The 22,000-nt window shown below is 35.9% G+C and overlaps 1 protein-coding gene across 2 annotated transcripts in view; it reads left to right on the forward strand.

The window, feature by feature from the left end:
* CNTNAP3C (contactin associated protein like 3C) overlaps positions 1-22,000 on the forward strand; it is a 200,573-nt gene that overhangs the window by 166,502 nt on the left and 12,071 nt on the right. For both annotated transcript variants that reach the window (XM_029965411.1, XM_029965412.1), the window contains exons 15-20: positions 2,169-2,296; positions 9,095-9,265; positions 14,364-14,582; positions 16,761-17,000; positions 18,348-18,572; positions 21,269-21,402. In XM_029965411.1, the coding sequence (XP_029821271.1) occupies positions 2,169-2,296; positions 9,095-9,265; positions 14,364-14,582; positions 16,761-17,000; positions 18,348-18,572; positions 21,269-21,402 (1,117 nt within the window). The remainder of the gene's footprint in view (positions 1-2,168; positions 2,297-9,094; positions 9,266-14,363; positions 14,583-16,760; positions 17,001-18,347; positions 18,573-21,268; positions 21,403-22,000) is intronic.

The raw sequence follows: 22,000 nt of genomic DNA on the forward strand, positions 1-22,000 counted from the left end.
GCTCGGTCTTTAGCACAACTTCAGTTATTTTTAGAATTCTGAAAGTAATTAAAGCTAAAATAAAGAGTTCTGGGGGAAAAAAAGTTAATTTTTAGCATAATTTTTAGCTACACTTTTAAGTTTAGATTTTTTATACCCTTTTTTCCATCTACAACTTAGATAATTAAAATTAACCACCTCATTATCTGTGAAGCAAAGGACTCGTGGAAGTATATTCTAAGGGGATGGAAGGATTTCAGGAATGTAGGTCTTCCAGTTGTGCTGGAAATTCTCTAATGTCATTTATGATCCCATTCAAATAAGTAATATATAAGGGATGAGTTCTTGTTACAATGCCAAATCTGAACCTGACTATGCATTTAAGGGGGTTAGATACAACTTTTTCAACAATAGCTCCAGGGCAGTGCAGGACTTTATAAAGCAGAGGCACTTTTCAAGTGGAAGTTCTTCTGTAGAAGAAACTTTTAAGCTCTTAAATTTGGAAGTCTATTTAACTTATATAAATCAAATTCAGTGAGTATGTTACTAAATGGATTTTAAAAAGTGCATCAACATCTGTTTCTTGAAAGTGGAAATATGTAAGGAAGGTGCTTATGAGCATCTCCATGTGTGCAAAATAAAGCAATACATAATTTTCTTCTCAAGCTAGATATCCACCTTTCCTTTAGAAGAGCAACTAGTGAATTTGGTTGGAAAATGCTTGTTCTCTCAGCATGAGCAGGCTCAGAAATGAAAATACAACAAAGAGTTAGTCAAAGAACAATTCTTTAAAAAGCTTCAAAAGTTTCTTGCAAAAAGAATTTGCATTTGCAGTAAAACTCAAGAGAGTGATATCTGCAATGCTTGTTCCAATAAAGAGATTAAAGAAACACACAGAACACTAAAAATTTCCCTTTATTATACTTTACAAAAATAAAAACAGTATTTGATTCCCAACAGAAAGAGAAGTGTTAGAAGATGAGTGCATTTTGAAACAAAATTTGGAATAGTTGCTCGTACATGTCATATATTCTTGCTCAGTTTTGTCATTCATTTAATATATGCTCACATACATGGGTTAATTTATAATGGAAACATATTTGTAAATAAATAGGTCTTTATATATATGGATACTTTATATATATATATTTTTTTTTATATATATATATATATAATCTTTATATATATATACTATAGCCACTGTGAGTAAATTGCTGATGTTGATGTGTGTATTACATTAAAATATAATGACTCTGGGTTTATATTTCTGTTTGTATCCACTTTTGACATTTTTAAGTGGAGATTATCCCAGTGACTCCAGTGTTACAGAGTTTATGTGTAAAGAGAGTTTTGTTTTGGTACTTGTTACCAATCTTGGATTTGGTTCCCTAGAGACTACTGGTTATAATCATTTGGCTAAAAACTGTTCATAGGGGCAAAAAACTAGTAGAAGTTATGCTTGTTTGAGATGCATTCTGAGCTTAGAAAACCAGTTACGCCTTGTGGTTTTGGAAATATGGTTTCTATAGCCTGTTTTTATAGTGAAACATATCTTATTTCATAGACTGGACACATATTTAAATCTAAAACTTCTTGTTTGGATAGTCAAAATCTTTAAGTCTCTAGAAGTCTGGCATGAAAGAGATTATTTTTTTAAGAATCCGGTCCTAAAAATTTAAAAATTATGCTGCTTTTCCTGTACACTCAAGATGACTTCTTACATTTCTATTTGATTTTTTAAACTTTTGTAAGGGCAAAAAAAAAAAGTTAAAAAAGAAAGGTAGACTTGGAAATTATGTTATACCATTAAATAGTCCATAGTGATGAGGCATCAGTTATAAATATAATATGTCCTCAGCAACTTAAAGTTACTGACATGAGCAAATTCATTGACTTAGGCAGCCAGTCAGGTACCTATTTATGTCAAGAAGACTTTTCTCATGCTCAAGCAAACAAGCACAACCATAAAACTGCCCACTTCCTATGCAATTCTTTCAGTAATGCCAAATGAGCACAGTATCAATACCAAAGCACACATTTCTATTCAGGGTTGTTTGTACCAAACATATATTTATGCAGCACTTTTAAATTCAGAATATCTTTCCTTTTCCCCAACAATGCATCAGTGATACTGAAAAATTTATTGGAAACATTTAGGAGAGCTGTGGCTTTCATTTTTACCTTTTCAGGACTAATGACACTGGCTTCCTTTCCTACAAGGAGCATCTACCAGTAACTGAAATTGTGATCACAGACACTGACAGACCAAATTCTGAAGCAGCTTACAAACTGGGGCCTTTGCTTTGTCGTGGTGACAGTAAGTAACAACTGCAGGGTTTTTCTAAACAGTGCGTTTTGACTGCAATAAATTTTAAATGTTATTTGCTAGAAGCCTAGGAGAGACTTCTTCTGTAAAATTTTCATCCAGTTCTTTTTATAATCAAAAAAGGAAAAGCCATAATCCCGTGCAAACCAGGGGAGGATTGTAAAAATGTATTTTCTGTGATGCACGTCGATAGTGAAGACAAAAAAATGTTATTATTATAATTTTCAAACAGATATTTTGGTTTTATGCAATATGAATTGAGTTATGAATAAAGTACTGCATGAAGGTGAGTTCATAAGTGGCTCCCATATCCTGGGAACACACCCTTCACCAGGTATGTGTGCCTCCATCACAAAATATTATGAATATTTATGCAGCTAGGAAAATCATACTATAGGAGATTAATCCGTGTTTTTTTTCCTAATTTTTATAAGCTTTATAAGTAGTTATATAGTAGAAGTAGATTTAGAAACAGCAGCCCATATTCCTTTACTCTTAGCATAGTAACTACACACATTCCCCAACTCTATCACCCCATTCCATGCTCCCCATATCAATTCTACCCCTGAATTCCATTAGAAAATGTTTATAAATTTACACAATAACTCAGACTTTACATCCTGAATATATATATGTGGCAACCAGAAAAATACCATGAGTGAAGAAATAATTTAAAGGACATGTGACAGCTGGAACAAAACTGATACCTTATGAAAGATTTGCGATGATACTTCTGATTTTCATCGATTTCCACCTTCAGTGGCAAAGAAAAGGTGTTTGGTTTTATGATCAATAATAAACTATTGAGTAGAGTTCTGTGTTTGCTGCTGTAATCAAAAGTTGGGAGAATATAATAATTAATGGTAATGCAGCGAATACCTTGAAAAAAGAGGAATAGTTTTCATTGTTTAGTAACTGCAGCAATAATGCAACTTTTCTGCCACCATATCATAGAGATAGTAAGAGATGATGTATTTAGGGAGATAAGGACAAAATGAGAAAACAACAGAGAATTTCTGAAGGAAAGCAGATGTAAAATCATAGAATTTTGACATAAAAACAAAGTGCAATCTGTTGAGAGGAATTATATGAGCATATATAATAAAATATATAAATATGTTATCATATAATTTGTTACATATTGCATCACTTGTCTCTTATATCATGTATAATATATTAATAATAATATATTAATCGTATTATGAAATGATCATACTCTATTTAATAGCATGATATACATAGTCCAGAGAAGGGCAATGAAGGTGGTAGTAGGTCTAGAGGTAAGTCCCATGAGGAGCAGCTGAGGGAGCTGGGGTTGTTTAGCCTGGAAAAAAGGAGGCTCAGGGGACACCTCATTACTCTCTACAACTCCCTGACAGGAGGATGTAACCAGGTGTGGGTTTGCCTCTTCTCCCAGGTGGCCTTTTCTTCCAGGCAACCAGTGACATATAAATGTAATATTTATACTGTATTAAAATATCTTAATATATTTCCTCATATATAATTATATATTGCATATTACAATAAATACACTGCGTATATGATTTACTAGATTTTTTCCCAATAGTCTCTGTGTATCAGCAGTAGCTTTTATAATGAACATTTTCTTTGATGTTCAGTTTTATAGTAAATGTAAAAAGCCATGACTTGCAGTAGTTTCTGAATTCTACATGTTAAATGCAGAACTAGACAAAACTGATGAATCTAAACCCTCTTGCCAGACCAGTCCTTCTGGCAGCAATTTGAAGCTGCAGGAAGAAAGCAAATCATTATTAAGATTTCTTAATTTTTTTTTCTAACTTGAGGTTGCAGACACCCATGGGGGTCTAATTAAATGTACTTTTAATGACATTTACCTTTAGATAGGTGAAGAATGCAAAAAGAGGTCTAGTAGCAAATACTCATTTTTCAGAAGTGTTGTCAAACAAGGTGAAATAGGTATTCTTGGATTCACAGTGTGATTCAAGTACTCTCCAGAGAGATTATTGCTTATTTTTCTTATATCACTCTCTTAAACTAAATTGTACAATTGTACTTCACAGGTGAAATCCTTTATTAAACATGTTTTTATCCTATCTGACAGACATAAGTTCTTCAGAATAACTGATTAGCATATCATGGGGGAGAAGATTAAATGATTCAAAACTAAAAGATCATAAATTCTCATTTTATCAATAATCTACTCCTTGTAGGAGATTTGCTTAGAGAATTGTATTAAAATGTGCACTCCCCTGACTAAGTTTCCAAGTTAGAGTCACTTATTTAGGTACTTCTGAAAAGTCATGTGCCATAACTTGAATGCAGTCCAGAAGAAGTTGCCTGTTTGTCATTGCACATTTTTTATTTCCATTCTTTTATTTAACATTCCATTACTGTATCTGGCTTCTTTATTTTTGGTTTTATGGACTGATGTCTTCATTTAATTATGTTACATACTGATAGAAAACTATGCCATATTTGGTACAGCAAGGCAGGAAAGGGTGGCCTTCTACAAGAAAAACAACAAAAGCAGTACAAATATAGTTTATTTTATAAAGTTATAAAAGTTACATTCAGATGTTAATGATTTTTTTTCTCAACATTTGTGATAACGTTTGCTAACTGTATTTATAGTAAGCTAACTGTATTTATAGTATAGTGAAATGAAAGTAGGAAAGATATTCTGGAAGAATATGGCCATTTAAAGAAACAGTCAATAGTGACACAGCATCACACAGATGAGTAGCACTTATGCATTTCTGTCATCTTTAAAATATATTACTGATTCGTTAAGGATTCATTTCTGCAATCCCATTTCTGCAATCCCATACAATATGAGTAATTAATTAATTGTATGGCAGGACTGTTGGTGTCAGACTGAAAAATATATCTAAATATAATGGAAGTTAAGATTCACATTACTATATATCAACTGAGCAGGGTAATAGGAAAGGTTTTAAAGCATCTGAGGATGAAAGAAGCCTTTGGTACCTTAATATACAGAAATAAATATATAAATAAATAATAAATAAATAAATATATAACTAAACTCAAAACACTGAAGGAAAGCTACTGTGCCAAAATTATGTGTAATAAATGGGTAGTTATACTCTGTCAGCATCAGACTGATTCTTGGGCCCAAAATAAAATTGGTGATATGGATCTGAATAACTAAGGATGGTACAACAAAAGGTAAGGATAATGTATCATTCAGCATGACTTTATATTAGATAAAGATAAAGATAATACCGGTGAGTGAGACTCATGGACTCTAGTAAGGTTTAGATGGAGTATTTTATACTTGGTTGAATTACAAAAATAAAGGAAATTAAGAAATTCAACTGCAAAATGACAGCTCAAGGATGTAAATGCAAGCAGATAATCCATTCAACATGAGTTCTCAGTGTGGCATTTAAATGAAAAAAAAACAACTAATGTGAGCTTTGGATATAACAACAACTAACTGCATCAACCAGTCATAAGTGATATTGTAGTTAAAGCAACAGAGTAAGTTTCTAAGTTTAGAAAAAAAAATCAGTTTCATCTCTCTGCAGTAGCCTGAGAAATCAGGGCATGTCTGACTCTTAATAGCATAAGTATTCACTTCTTCCTCTTATTTGGCTTTCCATTATTATTTGTTATTAGTTTATATTTGTCCTAACCTCAGTCTAATCAACAATATTTTGATCCTCTTTGCAGCTTCCTGAATAATCAAGTCTATGATTAGAGCTTTGCAACATATAAAGAAAATGTAAGGTTAAAGAAGTTGAGATACATGTTTCTAGTGAAAGCCTCTAAATCTCTTTACTGAGCTTGGGCAAAATCTGAGATGATATGTTCAACTTAAATGGAGTTTTGTAGAGGAAGAAATTTCAAATAACGTCGTTGAAAGCAGGAGATAAAATCAGAAAATTATCCAGTGGTTGGGATTTGAAGCTAGGCCAATGGACAGAGTGTGTGTGAATACATATATATACACGAATTGACAGTTAGGGCATTTATGAATTTTCTGTAAATAACAGTTTTTAATTTAATCAAAATTAAATTTTTATTTAGTGGCATATCAGAGGTTGAACTTAATTGCAGTTTTCCCTTCTGGTCTTTTAATCTGTGGATCTTACAATAGGCTGCAGTGGAGCTGGAAGTATTTATACAGATGGGGCAGTTAACTCCACAAACTCTCAGAGGTAAACAGTTGCCAGCTGGTCAGACTTCCTGAAGTTAGGAGGAAAGCTTTAGAAGAAGCAATTTTTGCACACTTCTCCATAATTTTGGCCTCCTCTCTGCTGTGCTGGATAAAGGGAAATTTTTGCATTTAGCAAAACTGAAAACAAATAGATGTAACTTAATGATGACCTTCCTGCTTGGTTTTGAGTGGGAATAAAGCAAAACACTCCCTCACTTTTCCACACACACAACACAACAGTGCCAAATGCAAACAAAAAACCAGACAAAACCCCCCTATTATAATTCAAATAATGAATGATCACATCATAATTTAAAGGTCAGTTTAAGAGGCCAGATGGGGAGGAACAGAACAAAGTCAAACATGCAAAATCCTAATCATCTACTGGTTGCTTAACTAGGATTAGATAATCCAGTGGTGTAGATAGGATAAACTAGTAGGATCTGCAATCTGCAACGGACACCTTTTCTACAGTAATAAGCTTCCTTATTCCTGCCACTGTGCACATATCTGATCACAGTGACATTCCAGTGAGATTCAAAGGTCCTGAAGATGCACCAGAGGCTAGAAACCGGCTCTTAGAGGAAAGAGCACACTCTGCTGGAAGCTTTCTGAGTACCTTTCAAGTGTTTCACCAAATCCCCCTAAGGAGGAGAATATGGGAAAGATGCAAGGCATTTAAATGTCACCTCCACAAAGCCTACAGCTGCTTTGAGAACACCACTGGCATCTCCAGATTAACAGCAATGTGCCTTAGCTGTGTCAGTACCTAAGAGATGGGTAGTATTTTGTGTGTCATGTCCCTTAGAGATTATCTCTATTTGGGGGAGATGAAAAGGTAGTGGAAAAAAAAGCTATGTACAAAAAGTATCGCTCAGGCCATAAGATCTTTATTTTCTCTCCTCAACACTCACCATCCCTGCTGGAATTTTGAGAGACACTGGTATTGTAACATGAAAATATCTAATTTATCTGTCTTCTTATTTGCCCCTTTTTTCACTTTACAGTTTCAAGTCGGTAAGATGAGGTGATATATGCTAAAAAAAGAAATAATTTTTTTCAATATAGATATGCTTATATATCATTTATAACAAACAGGATCTTCTTTTTTTACTCATAGGGAGACTGCAGTCTTACTGCTTGGATAAAATGCTAAATATTATTGATTTCCTAACCACATGGTGTTTGGCAGTTCCAGAAAACTAAATAGGAGACTGAACCAGGTACCATAAAGAGAAGAAATTCTTTTCTCAACTTGATTTATGACAGCATAAGTTACTTTTTAATGTATTTTTCCTAGATCTATATTTAACCTGCTTTATAGATAAAATATCTTAACATTCAAAATTATGTATTTCTCAGAGCTTAGAAAAAGAACATCTGTATAAGACAGGACAGAAAATTAAGTGAGGAAAAATAAAACTTCCTATTCCTACCCTCCCCCAAAGACTCCATTCAGATTTACAAAGATCATTCAAATGCTTCATTTGACTTAGAAAGTAATATAGCTTAATAAAGAAATACAAATACACCTGTAAGAATTCAGCAATTATAACCTTAAGTAAAGATTATGTACTTGTTAGAGGAGGGTGTTTTTAGAGATTTTACATAAACTTTTTAATAATAACAGAATCTAGCAAATTATGATTGAATGCTAGCATACAGATAAATCAAACCAGGCAAATATCTGTTCTTGATATTACAAACTTTTTTTGATTAAAACTGACTTAATCTTATAAGTAAGAATGTGTATGAATGTCTAAATTGCAGGCAACTAAAGAAAAAGATACCTTTGTAATTATTTTAATTCCTTCTACAGTAATTACTAGGATATGTGTCCTACATTTTTTGTGGTATCTGAAGTAAAACTTCACTGGGCTACAGTGATAACATCACTCTTTTCTCATTATGTGAGAAAATATATAGGAAAAATCTCATTGTTTTAGTGTATACTGGCTAATCATAGAATTGTCAAGCAAAAGACCTTTGAGATCATAAAGCCCAACTGTGATGTTCACCATTAAGCCGTGTCCTCAAATGCCATATCCACACATTTTTTGAACACTTCCATGCATGGTGAGTCCACCACTTTCCTGGGAAATCTGTTCCTAGGCTTTACAACTCTTCCAGTGAAAAAAATTCCGTCATATCTAAAGCTGAGGCCGTTTCCTCTCATCCTGTCACTTGTTGCCTGGGAGGAGAGACTGGAAACTGCCTCACTACAAACCACTTTCAGGTAGTTGAAGGGAGTGATAAGGTCCCTCCCGAGCCTCCTTTTCTCCAACAACCCAAAACGACCCCAGCTCCTCAGCTGCTACTACTGTAATGTAGGTTAGTACTTCATTCAGAGCTGTTGTATTTGCTCCATGAAAGGATACATCAGGCCAGAACCAGAATTCCTAGCTGAGATGTGATTTCATTGGCTTTTGGCTGCCTGAACTTAGCATCTTTGTTCTAATTTTTCCAAGTACTCCTACTGTTTGATTTATAGGGTAACCAGGAAGCTTCTGTGAGTATCAGACTCATCTTAGACCTGGGCTCTTTCCTCTGTTCGTTGGTTATAAAATTTATCCTAGCAATGTTAGATAACACTGTATCTATCAATCTTTCATTTTGACAACCAGGAACATTTTGGAATTCAGCTTCCTTCAACACGGAGGCATCCTACCTGCATTTCCCCACCTTCCACGGAGAGCTCAGTGCAGATGTCTCATTTTTCTTTAAAACTACTGCTTCCTCAGGAGTGTTTTTAGAGAACCTGGGAATTCAAGACTTCATAAGGATAGAGTTATACTGTAAGTAACACGACTGTTGGTGGTTGCTGTTGTTATTATTACTATTATTATTATTATTATTGCTTTCAGTTTGATTAAATTAGAATTAACTTAAAGGGAGAGTATTTTAAAACTGTTCTCTGGCTTTATTACTTCTACTACTACTACTGGATCTTTATCATTATCCAAAAAACTCCAGCACTGACACTATAATTCAAAGATATTTTCTGTCTCAGAGGTTTCTTAGTCTAAGAGTACAGCAGTCAGCCCCTGAATGCTCTGACTGTTCCTACCTCCCACGTTCACTGCATCCCTACTGCCAGATTCTCTCCCTCCAAATTTTCAAGCCAGGTTTTATTATATGCAGCTGCTGGAAGATTCACTCAGTCACAATATGCCACCTTCTGTGGCACAGTATCCTAATCTAGTGGCACTTTCTGATTATTTTCTTTTTTTCAATGTCATTTCATTTTATTTGTACATTCCCAAATCCTTATACTTCCACATACAAGTAAATTTTTGTTGCGTGAGAAAAAGAAATATCCCACTAAATCCACTAAGATGACCCGTGTGCAATGAAACCTTTATCTTAGTTGACTCAATATTTTGGTTTTATTTAAAAGGGAGAATATTTAAAAGATTGAAGCGTTGTTTCACAAAGCTTTGGATTAATTTTAAATGTGCCATTAGCTGAAAAGTCTTGTACTTGCAGGGTGACTCTGAGAGTTCTTTAGACAGTTCCTCAATTTTTTTTACATATCCATTTTGTTATCAGATTCAAGTTATATTGCAAAATATTACGATAGAAACTTTAATGATTTTTTCATTAAGAAGTAAAATGTCCTGCTTGCTTGTTTTTTTATCCATGTTAATGTCTTATGTTAATGAAACAAACAGGAAAACACTTTCTGTCTTCTGTTGGTAGTATAACTGTAGAATATTGTGTAATGTTTAATCAATTTATTTTACATTATCTCAAATGATAGTGTTATATTTGAAAACTACCCTGTTTTCAACATTGTTTTGTCACATTTACCAAGAGTATGAACTGCCTTCTGTTAAAGTTCTGTGAATGGTTTAAAGGAGATCAGCATTATAATCTCAGCATCATGCAATACAGAAAATTGGGCTGGGTCAGCACTTCAGTGCAGGCTCCCTGAAGCAATGATGATATTCTTGTCTGACAAATGACTTTCCATCTTCAAAATAAACAGTTAAATCATGGAAGCATTAAAGGAATGCTTCTGAAAACTAAATTTATTCAGACATTTGGCAAAAGACCATAAGTCTTTCTTCAGAATAATAATGTAATAATATGGACAAGCTCATGTCACTTGTCCCATCCATTTGTAAGCATCCAAACTACTGTATAATTATGGGTTTTATATGACTTGTGACTAGTGAGGCATGACAGAAAGCAAAAGGCTGAACTGATCTATATTTTCAGCATTTATAAAGCAAAGTTATCTCATTGTATAGCATGTAGAGATACTCCTTCACTTCCATAAACACTGTAATTTGTTGAGTAGACATGTCACAGGTAACTCACAGGTAGGATTGTTTGTATTGGAGCCAGAATTATCTGTTTTTACTGAGGGAAATATCGATCAGAAATGAGCAATATACATTTCCATCACAAATCCCTTTATCAAAAAAAAAAAAAAGGAAAAAAACACATTGAACATTTCATATTGTATGGGATCATTTAGATTTCATCATCATATACTCCTTTATAATAGATGTGAGTGAAAATCACGAACCTACACTTGATGTTGCTTTAATAAATTAATGTCTTTCATTTGTGTAACAATAAATAACAATAATGTAAATGTCAGGTATCACTGCTTAAGATGATGATGGGAGAAAATATTTAAAACTCATTATGTCATTAACATTTGACATTCAGCAGTTAGGAACACCTTTCTTAACCTTTTATTGATCTCAAACTTTATATCTAATTCTTTTATTTATGAAGTAATGACCTCTAGACCTTGAAGCCTAACTTTGCAAACAAAAAAGGGTCAGATCAAGAATCTCAATAGGAATTGTGAAGCTTAGTGATGTTCATTTGGTTTTATGAAGTCAAAAACACCTCAGTGTGTCGTGTACATATTCTAGAACACTGTTGTAAGAATGGAGGTTGCATCCTAACTGTGTTTTAAAAGAGAGAGTAAGGGAATTGTCTCAAAGAAGATACTTGATCTCTTTTTTTTTTCTTTTCACTGAATTATAAAAAGCTATTTTTTCCTGATTTCCTGTAATCTTCTGCAGAAAAAGTGGTTGAAAACAAAAAGGCCAACTCAGTTCTGAATAGTATGCTCTACTAAATACTTGTATGACCAGAGGTTATGTGCTCTGGACAAAGGTCTGAGTGTTTTGTACTGAATGTTTATCGAGAGTTTATTTCCAATGAGTTAAACAGAAATTTAATGAGAGTTGGGAACACTGGTGTATTGATTTGGTTGGGCTTCTGCAGTTGCTTTGGGAATAGTTCAGAAGAGTCCAATATGCAGCTGCTGATGGCCTTTGTCTACCCAAATTAGTAACCTTTTCCCTGGGATGTGTGGAATTCAGTTGTTTCCTTTACAGAAAGTGCTTGGATTTTGCATTCTGTTGCATTATTGCTTTGTAACCACTTTCTGCTTCTGCACAGGATGCTCACACCCAATGCTCTGAATGGTTTCTCTGTGACTGTTCTCCCTGTGAGTTGTTTCAGCCACAATTCCCCACTGACCACTCCCTATGATTGCCATCGACCACCTCTTCCGCTCCACTTTGCCAATCTATAGCTGTGCTCTGCCTATGTTTGAATGCATCAGGGTCACAAGAGTCCCCGCAATACTTGGGTAATTTTTGAGTAACACCAGGGGGTAGGTAGGGCCCAAAAAGTATTTTTGTTGTCAGACTAGAACTCCTGGATGCGTCCTCTTCCGCTGCCCAAGAAACAACCAAAGTACTCTTTGCCCACGTCCTTTGTTGCAAGATGACCAATTCTAGAACCCAGTCAACATCCTTCCACATCCTGTGGCCTACTTTCCACAAGTGGTTTCATCACAGCTCTTATAAATCCAAAATTCCTTTCAAATTTGCAGTGTAGTTGCTTTTAGCAAGAAACACCTAAAATGTTATAGAAGGTTAGGTGATTATATTTTTCACTTTTTCTGATGTATTCTGGTTAGTCTTCAGATACTACAGTGTATGACCATATGGTCATCCTTGTTATTTGTGCCTTCCTCTGTGGAACTTCTGCTATTAGTTCCCTTTTTTTCAAGATTATATTAATTTTTTTTAGTGGTACTAACATAATTCGTGATTTCAGTGGTTATTTCAAAAAATCTTTATTGTGTGTTTTCTTACCTTTAAAATCTAAACAGTAACATTATTTATCAGATTCTGATATGCTATTTAATAGGCACATTCAGTGAGTTCAAAGCAGAATTTGTGTTTTCAGGCTTCACTCCAACAGTGTCCAGAGGATTACAAAGACCTCCCTGCAGAAGGTAACATTCAGCAGAAATTCTCTTTAGCCAGTCACATGGAGTTTCTGTTGCTTTTGTTCTCCTACTGTGTGGTTGGTTTGTTGTTGTTTTTTTTTTCTTTTATCCCTCAGTAAAGGGAGACTGAGCTCTCAATTTTGTTTGAATAAAACAAATTTATCCTAAAATTCATTTTACCAAGGAACTGGTTTTAGACATCACTTATTTCATATTATTGGTTTAAACTGTCGATTTTTAAGCAGAAAAGGTCATTTATTACAAATGTCTTTCTGTTTAAAAATTGCACATTATGCTTTATTTTATTTGATAAATGAAATGGTTTATGTATTTATCATTTTACTTTTCTCTCTCAGGTTCAACTGTTATAGAAAAATACTTTATAACAACAAGATTCAGGGCTTAAGGGATTGCAAACATGTGGCATTACTCAGTCTAAAGGTTGGCCAAAGTGGATCTAAATGTTATGAAATGTCTAATCTACGTTTAAAAACTGAAAAGAAAAAAATATTTTATTGAATGTTTTATTCTAATTCAGTAAATTCCTCCTTAAAATGTTGTTTGAAGCTGATCTATTTCCCTTGACTACTTCTATTTGTTTTACTTTTCTATCAGAATTCAATGTTGTAAATGGGAACCTGTTTTTTTGGATTCATGGAATCTTCTCAGACCTATAATCCTGTAATGAAATCCTTAATAATTCAAAATTATGCCAATCCCTTGTTTACAGATTACTTGTTTTTATACACAATTGTCCTTGGACATGTGAAAGAAAAAGTTTCAGAGAGAAATATTCTCAATTTTCAGATCTTCAGTTTCTGGCATATTCCTCGTCTTGTTATTTTGACCTGCAAAGATTCAGTTGTTATTTTCTAAGCAAACTATAAAACTGTGTAACATGAAAGTTACTTAGAGAAAGATTAAATTTAAATCACTGTATGCATAGTCCTATAAATGACATTAAAATTTGGCCTCTGATATTTGCAGAGACTGTGTGAATAAATAACAAAGGCAAATAGACAGTAGAAGACACTTGGATGGATTACAGTGGTGATAATTTAAATATAATTAACAATGGCAATCAGTTAACAATCTAATATTATGTTACCCTATATTAACAGTTGCACTTTCTGAAAGCTTTTTGGGAAGTAATTGACCATTGACTGGAGTGATTATTTTAGTCAAATAATTTGACAAATTCAAGTGAAGTGACATACATCCATCTCTTGTACACATAGAGCTGACAATATAAAAACTGTTGCAAGTTGTCTGTGTTGTTTTATTCAGATAGTGTTCATGTGAATGATTGGAATACACAAGAGATACATTTCATCCAGACTGAAAAAATAGCAAAGCTAGCACATCTCACTGCTTCTTGACTGCTCTGCTCTCTTGGGGCCCACAAACAGATTACTTTCCATGCTGTGGATAAGTCGTTGCTCTCACTGTCAGTGAATGTGAAGAGTGAACTGCAGTCCTCCAAAGTAAACTTTTCCTCAGAAACAGTCTTAGCCCATGAAATAGTAGGCTAGACCTTAAAGTAGCTTGCTCTGCTACTTAGTGATTTTCTGACCCAATTAACTATGAAATAATCCAAAAGTCCATTATTGCTGTGCCCTTTCCAGCTCCATCTGAAGTGATTTTTTCATTTGACGTTGGGAACGGACCCAGTGAAGTCACGGTGCAGTCACCCACTGCCCTAAACGACAACCAGTGGCATTATGTGAAGGCTGAAAGGAACGTCAAAGAGGCCTCCTTACAGATAGATCAGCTCCCTCAGAGATCCTACAGTGCTCCTCCTGATGGACACATCCGCCTGCAGCTCAACAGCCAGCTTTTTGTAGGTAGGCACTCCACTTGAATATTTCCTAGCTATCATCATAAAAATAATGGGGATGGGGCAGGGGAAGAAAAACAAATGGCAACCAGGTCTTTTTGAAAAAAATTTGTATGATGACATATGGTTTTAAGTTGTGCCAGAGGAGGTTTAGGTTGGATATTAGAAAGAATTTCTTTCCAGAGAGGGTGCTCAACCATTGGAATGGGCTGCCCAGGGAAGGGGTGGATTCTCCGTCCCTGGAGGTTTTTAAGGACAGACTGGATGTGGCATCAGTGCCATGGGCTGGGAACCACAGCGGGGTTGGATCAAGGGTTGGACTTGATGATTTTGGAGGTCCCTTCCAACCCAGCTGATTCTGTGATTCTATGAGAGCATTTGTGAAAAATCAATGGAAGTGTTGTGTTATTTTGAGGTTACAATTTGAGTGCCTTAGCCAATAGTTACTGATGGATAGGATTTCATATGGAGTTTGCTTCCTTTGAGGTTTTTTGAAGGACAATCCAAGGGCCCAGGTTTGCACCATTTTTTGATGTCTCCAGGGGTGATATACCCAGTAAGAAAACGTATTGTCACATTGCCTAGAATGGGCATACAAAAAGCAGGGGGGATGGGAGCAGGGATTTGCAGTATTTTCATGGTGCCAGTCTCCACACATATTCTCAGCTTAGCCTCCTGTTCCTTATTTTCCTCTAGACCAGCACAGCCCAAAAGCTACTCTTCAGATCTGAGATGCAAGTTTTATTGTTTCCTTCTCTATACTGTTAAGAAGGAAGTGAAACATTATGCCTTAAAAATTAATTGAGGAATAATACCATACATTTGTTAGAAGGGCAGTTTTTGCTACCATTGTTGTTTTAAAAAACTAGCATTTTCCATTTTGGCATCTAAATCAGGATTTCAACATCACAGCTGGAAAAGCATTTGTCTTTTTTAACCAGGGCTTCCAAAAACACAGCTCTCTCACTGTAGGATGGTAATCTGCTGAAGGAAGATGTGCTGTTTCTATAATTTCAAGGAAATTCTGTTGTCTCTCTTCATCCATAACTTCTCACATTGATATATGACATTGAGGAATTTAGATAAAATGCAGGAAAAGAAGAAATGGAGTAAAAAAGAATTAATTAATATTTTTTTTAGTTATTACAAAAAGCTATGTAGAGGTATTTCTCATATACATGATAGTGTTCTTACTCTAATATTGCCTTATTATGAGTTTATAATTTTCTGATGTATATGTATGGTGTACATTATAGGAGCATGTAAAGTTGGTTCTACTTTTTATTAAGATCTGCTGTGAGAAAATCATACTAAATTAACATAAGTTTTATTTGCTATGTGTTGGGGAGGAATGCACTGAAGGTGAATAGTGTTGTTAAACTGTAGCTACAAAAACTGTGAATCCTTAGGAAAAATTAAATGGTGAGGAAAGTCTTATGTGCTCTGATCAGAATTCTGACCTGTGCCTCAAAAGGCATCAAGGGTAGAAGATGGTGCTATCAAGTCTGAACACTTTCTCTAAATATTTTGATGATGTATTGGTCTCTAATCCTTCTAAACCTGCTCCCGAACAATCTAATATTATGTTATCCTGTATTAACAGTTGCACTTTCTGAAAGCTTTTTGGGAAGTAATTGACCATTGACTGGAGTGATTATTTTAGTCAAATAATTTGACAAATTCAAGTGAAGTGATATACATCCATCTCTTGTACACATAGAGCTGACAATATAAAAACTGTTGCAAGTTGTCTGTTGTCTGTTGTTTTATTCAGATAGTGTTCATGTGAATGATTGGAATACACAATTCTCCCCTGTCCTGTCCTGTCCTGTCCTGTCTTCTTCTCTCCTTTCCTTTCCTCTCCACTCCCTTTAAAAATAAAGCCTGAAAGAAAAAAAAAAAACACATGCTTTCTGGACCATACTCCTTTGTGAATTTATAAAAGTGTGTATCATTGCTTGCTATCTTACTGTAAAATATTCTTATTTCTCATTAAATCTTCAAGGGCTCACAGTTATTACTTGAAAAAAAAACCCAGATCAGATATGCTTTTAAAGCTACTTAGAAATATTTTCATATGCATAGGTTTGTATCTTGAAAATGCTGTTCAGAGGCTGTAAAACATAAAAAAGTTTTTACACATCAATTTTTAAAGTTTTAAAAGCTCTTATGAATTTATTTTCAGGGGGAACAGCCTCCAGGCAGAAAGGATTTTTGGGATGCATTCGTTCATTACAGTTGAATGGAATGGCCCTCGATCTGGAAGAGAGAGCAAAGATAACACCAGGAGTTGAACCAGGCTGTCCTGGACACTGTAGCAGCTATGGTAACCTGTGTCATAATGGTGGAAAATGCAGGGAGAAATACAGTGGATTCTCCTGTGACTGCACTTTCTCTGCCTATGCTGGTCCATTCTGTAAGAAAGGCAAGCGTGTCTTTTAGCTTTATCAATTATTGAAAACAGGACCCTGCAGTTCAGATCAAGATCTTTACAGCCCTATAAAGATACGTTTAAATGCTTGAAAAATACTCAATTTATATAATGTAGATAAATATTCAGTTAAATTTGTTGAATATCTGTTACTTGTGCTAAACACTGTTCTTCCAGAGTTAACTTCAACATACACTATTTAAGCAGGAAACCTGAGAGGATCAGCATTTTCATGCAACTCCTTTGATTCTTTGATAGTATAGCAAATCTAGGAACTATATTGTAAAACATTTGGATTTATGTCTTTCAAATATTAATCTCAAAACTAAGAGTGAATTTGGAAAACAAGCCAAGTAGCAGAAGAACCTAAATCTACTTTTTGCTATAATTTCAAGGAAAGTCTGTTGTCTCTCTTCACCCACAACTTCTTAGATTGATATATGACATTGAGGGATTTAGATAAAATGCAAGAAAAGAAGAAATGGAGTAAAAAAGAATTAATTTTTTTTTTTTAGTTATTACAAAAAGCTATGTAGAGATATTTGTCATATACATGATATAAATATATATATATAAAAAGTGAGATCTTTGCAAACAAGACTGAGTCCATGTTTCCAGCCATCTTAAAGTAGTTACTTGGTGAAGTACTAGATGATCACAATTCATCAGGTTTGAATTTAAAAATGGAAGTTCACCTAAAATTTCTGGTGTTTGCGTATAATTCAGTTTTGCTAAATTTTACTTGCTTCCTCCATGTATTAAATGCATTCTGCAAAATACTAAGCAGCTTATATGCCACAACAACATGTTCCCCTAAATTAGTGAGAGGAACATATGCCCTGACATCACTGCAACCACAAAATGAGGGAGTCATGTGACATCCATAAGAAGATCATAACCTAGTTTGTATTTTCCTTTTTTAGTTTTTCCCACCTAACCAGTTTCTTTTCCCACATCCATGTTTCTGATGTGGCCAGGTGTAATCTACATGTTAGGATTCAAATTGCTGCACCTTTTTCTCTGTAGGAGCAGTACACATATAAGCCATAATATATGGGGCGTCAGGACTAGGATGAACACTAGACAAAAAAAATAGACAAAAATATTGCTCTTCATGAAACAGATATTTAAGACACATGTAAATGAATTTTGATCTAGCTGAGGTTGTTTCTTATGTTTCTCTGTAGTTCTAAATACTCCATCCATTTATATTTCTTTTTCATTTTTGTTGCTATAGTCAAGAAAGCATTTTATTTCATTCTGCAGCAGAAAGAAAAAAAAAGGAAGTACTTTAGTATTACTGTGCATGAAATTTAAATATTTAATCACATTTTGTTTCAGAGATCTCTGCCTATTTTGGGACTGGTGCTTCTGTGACGTACAACTTTCAGGAATACTACACGTTGGCTAAAAATTCCAGTTCTCATGCTTCTTCTTTCTATGCTGACATGACACTGAACAGGGAAACAATTACATTTGCCTTTCGAACAACAAGGACCCCAAGCTTGCTGCTTTATGTCAGCTCCTTCTACAAGGAATACCTCTCAGTCATTCTCACCAGAAACGGTGAGTGTTCGGCTGTCAGGAGACACTAATGAATATCCACAAAAAGGGCTGGAAGGAGGACCCGGGAAACTCCAGGCCTGTCAGCCTGACCTCAGTGCCTGGCAAGGTTCTGGAGCAGATCATCCTCAGTGCAATCACACAGCACCTGCAGGATGGACAAGGGATCAGACCCAGCCAGCACAGGGTTAGGAGGGGCAGGTCCTGTCTGACCAAACTGATCTCCTTTTATGACCAGGTGACCCACCTGGTGGATGAGGGGAAGGCTGTGGATGTGTCTGTCTGGACTTCAGCAAAGCCTTTGGCACCGTCTCCCACAGCATTCTCCTGGAAAAGCTGCAGCCAGGCTTGGACAGGAACACTCTGTGCTGGGTTAGGAACTGGCTGGAGGGCCGGGCCCAGAGAGTGGTGGGGATGGAGCTGCATCCAGTTGGGATCTGGTCACCAGTGGTGTCCCCAGGGATCAGTGTTGGGCCCAGTTCTGTTTAATGTCTTTATTGATGATCTGGATGAGGGGATTGAGCCCATCAGCAGCAAATTTGCAGATGACACCAAGCTGGGGGGGAGTGTGGATCAGCTGGAAGGCAGGAGGGCTCTGCAGAGGGACCTGGACAGGCTGGATCCATGGGCTGATTCCAAGGGGATGAGGTTCAACCAGGCCAAGGGCCGGGTCCTGCCCTTTGGCCACAACAACCCCCGGCAGCCCCACGGGCTGGGACAGAGTGGCTGGAGAGCAGCCAGGCAGGAAGGGAGCTGGGAGTGGGGATGGACAGGGAGCTGAACAGGAGCCAGAGTGTGCCCAGGGGGACAAGAAGGCCAATGGATCCTGGCCTGGCTCAGGAACAGGGTGGCCAACAGGGCCAAGGAAGTGATTCTTGCCCTGGACTCAGCACTGGTGAGGCCACCCCTGGAGTGCTGTGTCCAGTTCTGGGCCCTCAGCTCAGGAAGGACATGGAGGGGCTGGAGCAGGGCCAGAGAAGGGCAACAAGGCTGGGGAAGGGACTGGAGCACAAGTGCTGTGAGGAGAGGCTGAGGGAGCTGGGGGGGCTCAGCCTGGAGAAGAGGAGGCTCAGGGGAGACCTCCTCACTCTCTGCAACTCCCTGACAGGAGGGGGGAGCCAGGGGGGGTTGGTCTCTTTTCCCAGGCAATGATCAGCAAGACAAGAGGGCTGGGTCTTCAGCTGTGCCAGGGGAGGTTTAGGTTGGATATTAGAAAGAATTTCTTTGCAGAGAGGGTGCTCAGCCATTGGAATGGGCTGCCCAGGGAAGGGGTGGATTCTCCATCCCTGGAGGTTTTTAAGGTGAGACTGGATGTGGCATCAGTGCCATGGTCTGGGAACCACATTGGTAGCAGACCAAGGGTTGAATTTGATGATCTCGGAGGTTCCTTCCAACCCAACTGATTCTATGATTCTATGATTCTATGATTCTATGATTCTATGATTCTATGATAACTGTCAGCTCACATTCACCCTGATTTCCAGACCTGAAACAAAAACTCTTTATTATCCTGTTGCTGCTTTAGATGGAATTTTTATCTTTTCTCTTGCATCGAGCGATTCTTTCCATGTGAAAACATTCCTCCTACTGTAATTTCAACTTTTGCTGCAGTTCTTTGACTGTATTGTCAAAAGTACTTATTTCTGGAAATCCTTTAGAATTTTTTGGGGGGTTTTAAAGTTTTGAAATGAAAGTCAAAATTTTATTTGAACTGTGTGCAACTGATGAGCCTTAATAGTTACCATCCTAAAAATAAATAAGGAAATAAACTAATTTTTGAAAGTGCATTATCCATTTCCCAAATTAATCAGAGGTCATTTCATTCAGTTGATTTCATAAACTACTTAAATATCTAGGAATATGCACATATATACACAGCTGTGAAAATACACATAGCACAACTGATTATTCCATTTAAGCTGAACATTAAATGTTAGTTGAATCTTTCCATTCTTTCTTCTAAATCTAGATAATTTTTTTTTTTAATTAAAAACCCCCTCACAGACTGAATTACGTCTTCGGGTTTATAAAAGACCTCTTTGCAATCACAGTGGTTCTATGCTCAGAGAAGGTTCTGTGCTACACCAGATACATATTTGGATGTAGAATAACTGTAGTATCACCCCCATCACACGAGATGGAACATGTTTTGCTCATGACTGGCCTGGGTCTGACACGGACCTTGATTTCCAGAGTAGTCCATCTGCAGCTGGGAGGGAACTTCTGACAAGGAACCTACATTGCCTCTGTGTTCTGCTGTGTGATTATATGTGTGTACAGACAGTATTCTGGGAGTTACCAACAAGGAATAGAAAGTGAGTTAGAAGTTATTACACTGCATTCTACTTAATTACACTGGTCAGAGGTTTTCAGATCTGGACATTATTCAAGAATAGCACTTCTGAAGTACTGAGTTGTATTTGATGTCACAATTATTAGAGCTGACAGACTGAGTCTTTCTCAGCTAAATTTTAAGAGTTCCTGTAAAATTCCTGCCCAAATTTTAACCCATTAATCAGATTTGAAACAGTTTATTACCATCTTTGTCACTATATCCTACTTCCAACGTTGCTGTTGCTCGCTCTGTTGCCTTGAATTTCTCACTGATATCCATTTCTCATGGAACAAATCACGCAATGATCTAAATTTCCTGTTGTGGCTGTGCTTTACTACACCTTTTGCTCCATTTATCTCTGCAGGAAGTTTACAGATTCGGTACAAGTTAGACAGCCATCAAGATCCTGATGTCTTCAGCACCAGTTTCAAAAGCATGGCTGATGGACAGCTGCAACACGTGAAGATTAACAGAGAGGAGGAAATGCTCTTTGTAGAGGTAACTCAGTTAGGGAAAAAAATAAAACAAAAAACAAGGTGCATCATCATAAAGCAAATGATCCAAAGCAAAACGAAATAAATGGTTGCAACAAGGCAATTATCTCCAAATAAAGTGTTTTAATATCTCAATTAAGCAAAGCAAAGGTTAACAGTCTTGTGATGCACAGTAAAAGTTTACGTTATCCAATCTCTTTGATGTTAATTTTGTCTATTTCAGAAGGGTAATATTGCCTCATAACTTTATATGAAAATGTAATTAATTGCTTGATGATTAAACTCTCAAAATTTGTTAAATGTATGTGATTGCTATTGTTTGTTTTGGATCTCGCATTTTGATTTTTTTATTCAACTTATGCACTAAACTACAGTACAACTATATTGTCACCCAGGTAACTCTTGTGAAATTTTCTGTTGTCTCTTTTACATCATCAAAGTAATGTGGCTATGAAGGAGAATTTTTTTTTTATTTTTTATGATGAAAGACAAATATTTATTTTTCTAATGATACATGTTAACATGCAAAACAGTCTTTTTTTTAATAGAAATTTTAGAAACCTGAATGTTTTAGTATTTACAATTACAATTTATGATTACTA

This window comes from Manacus vitellinus, unplaced genomic scaffold, assembly GCF_001715985.3.
Source record: "Manacus vitellinus isolate BGI_N305 unplaced genomic scaffold, ASM171598v3 scaffold_9_pilon, whole genome shotgun sequence".
In the NCBI taxonomy this organism is placed as follows: Eukaryota; Metazoa; Chordata; class Aves; order Passeriformes; family Pipridae; genus Manacus; species Manacus vitellinus.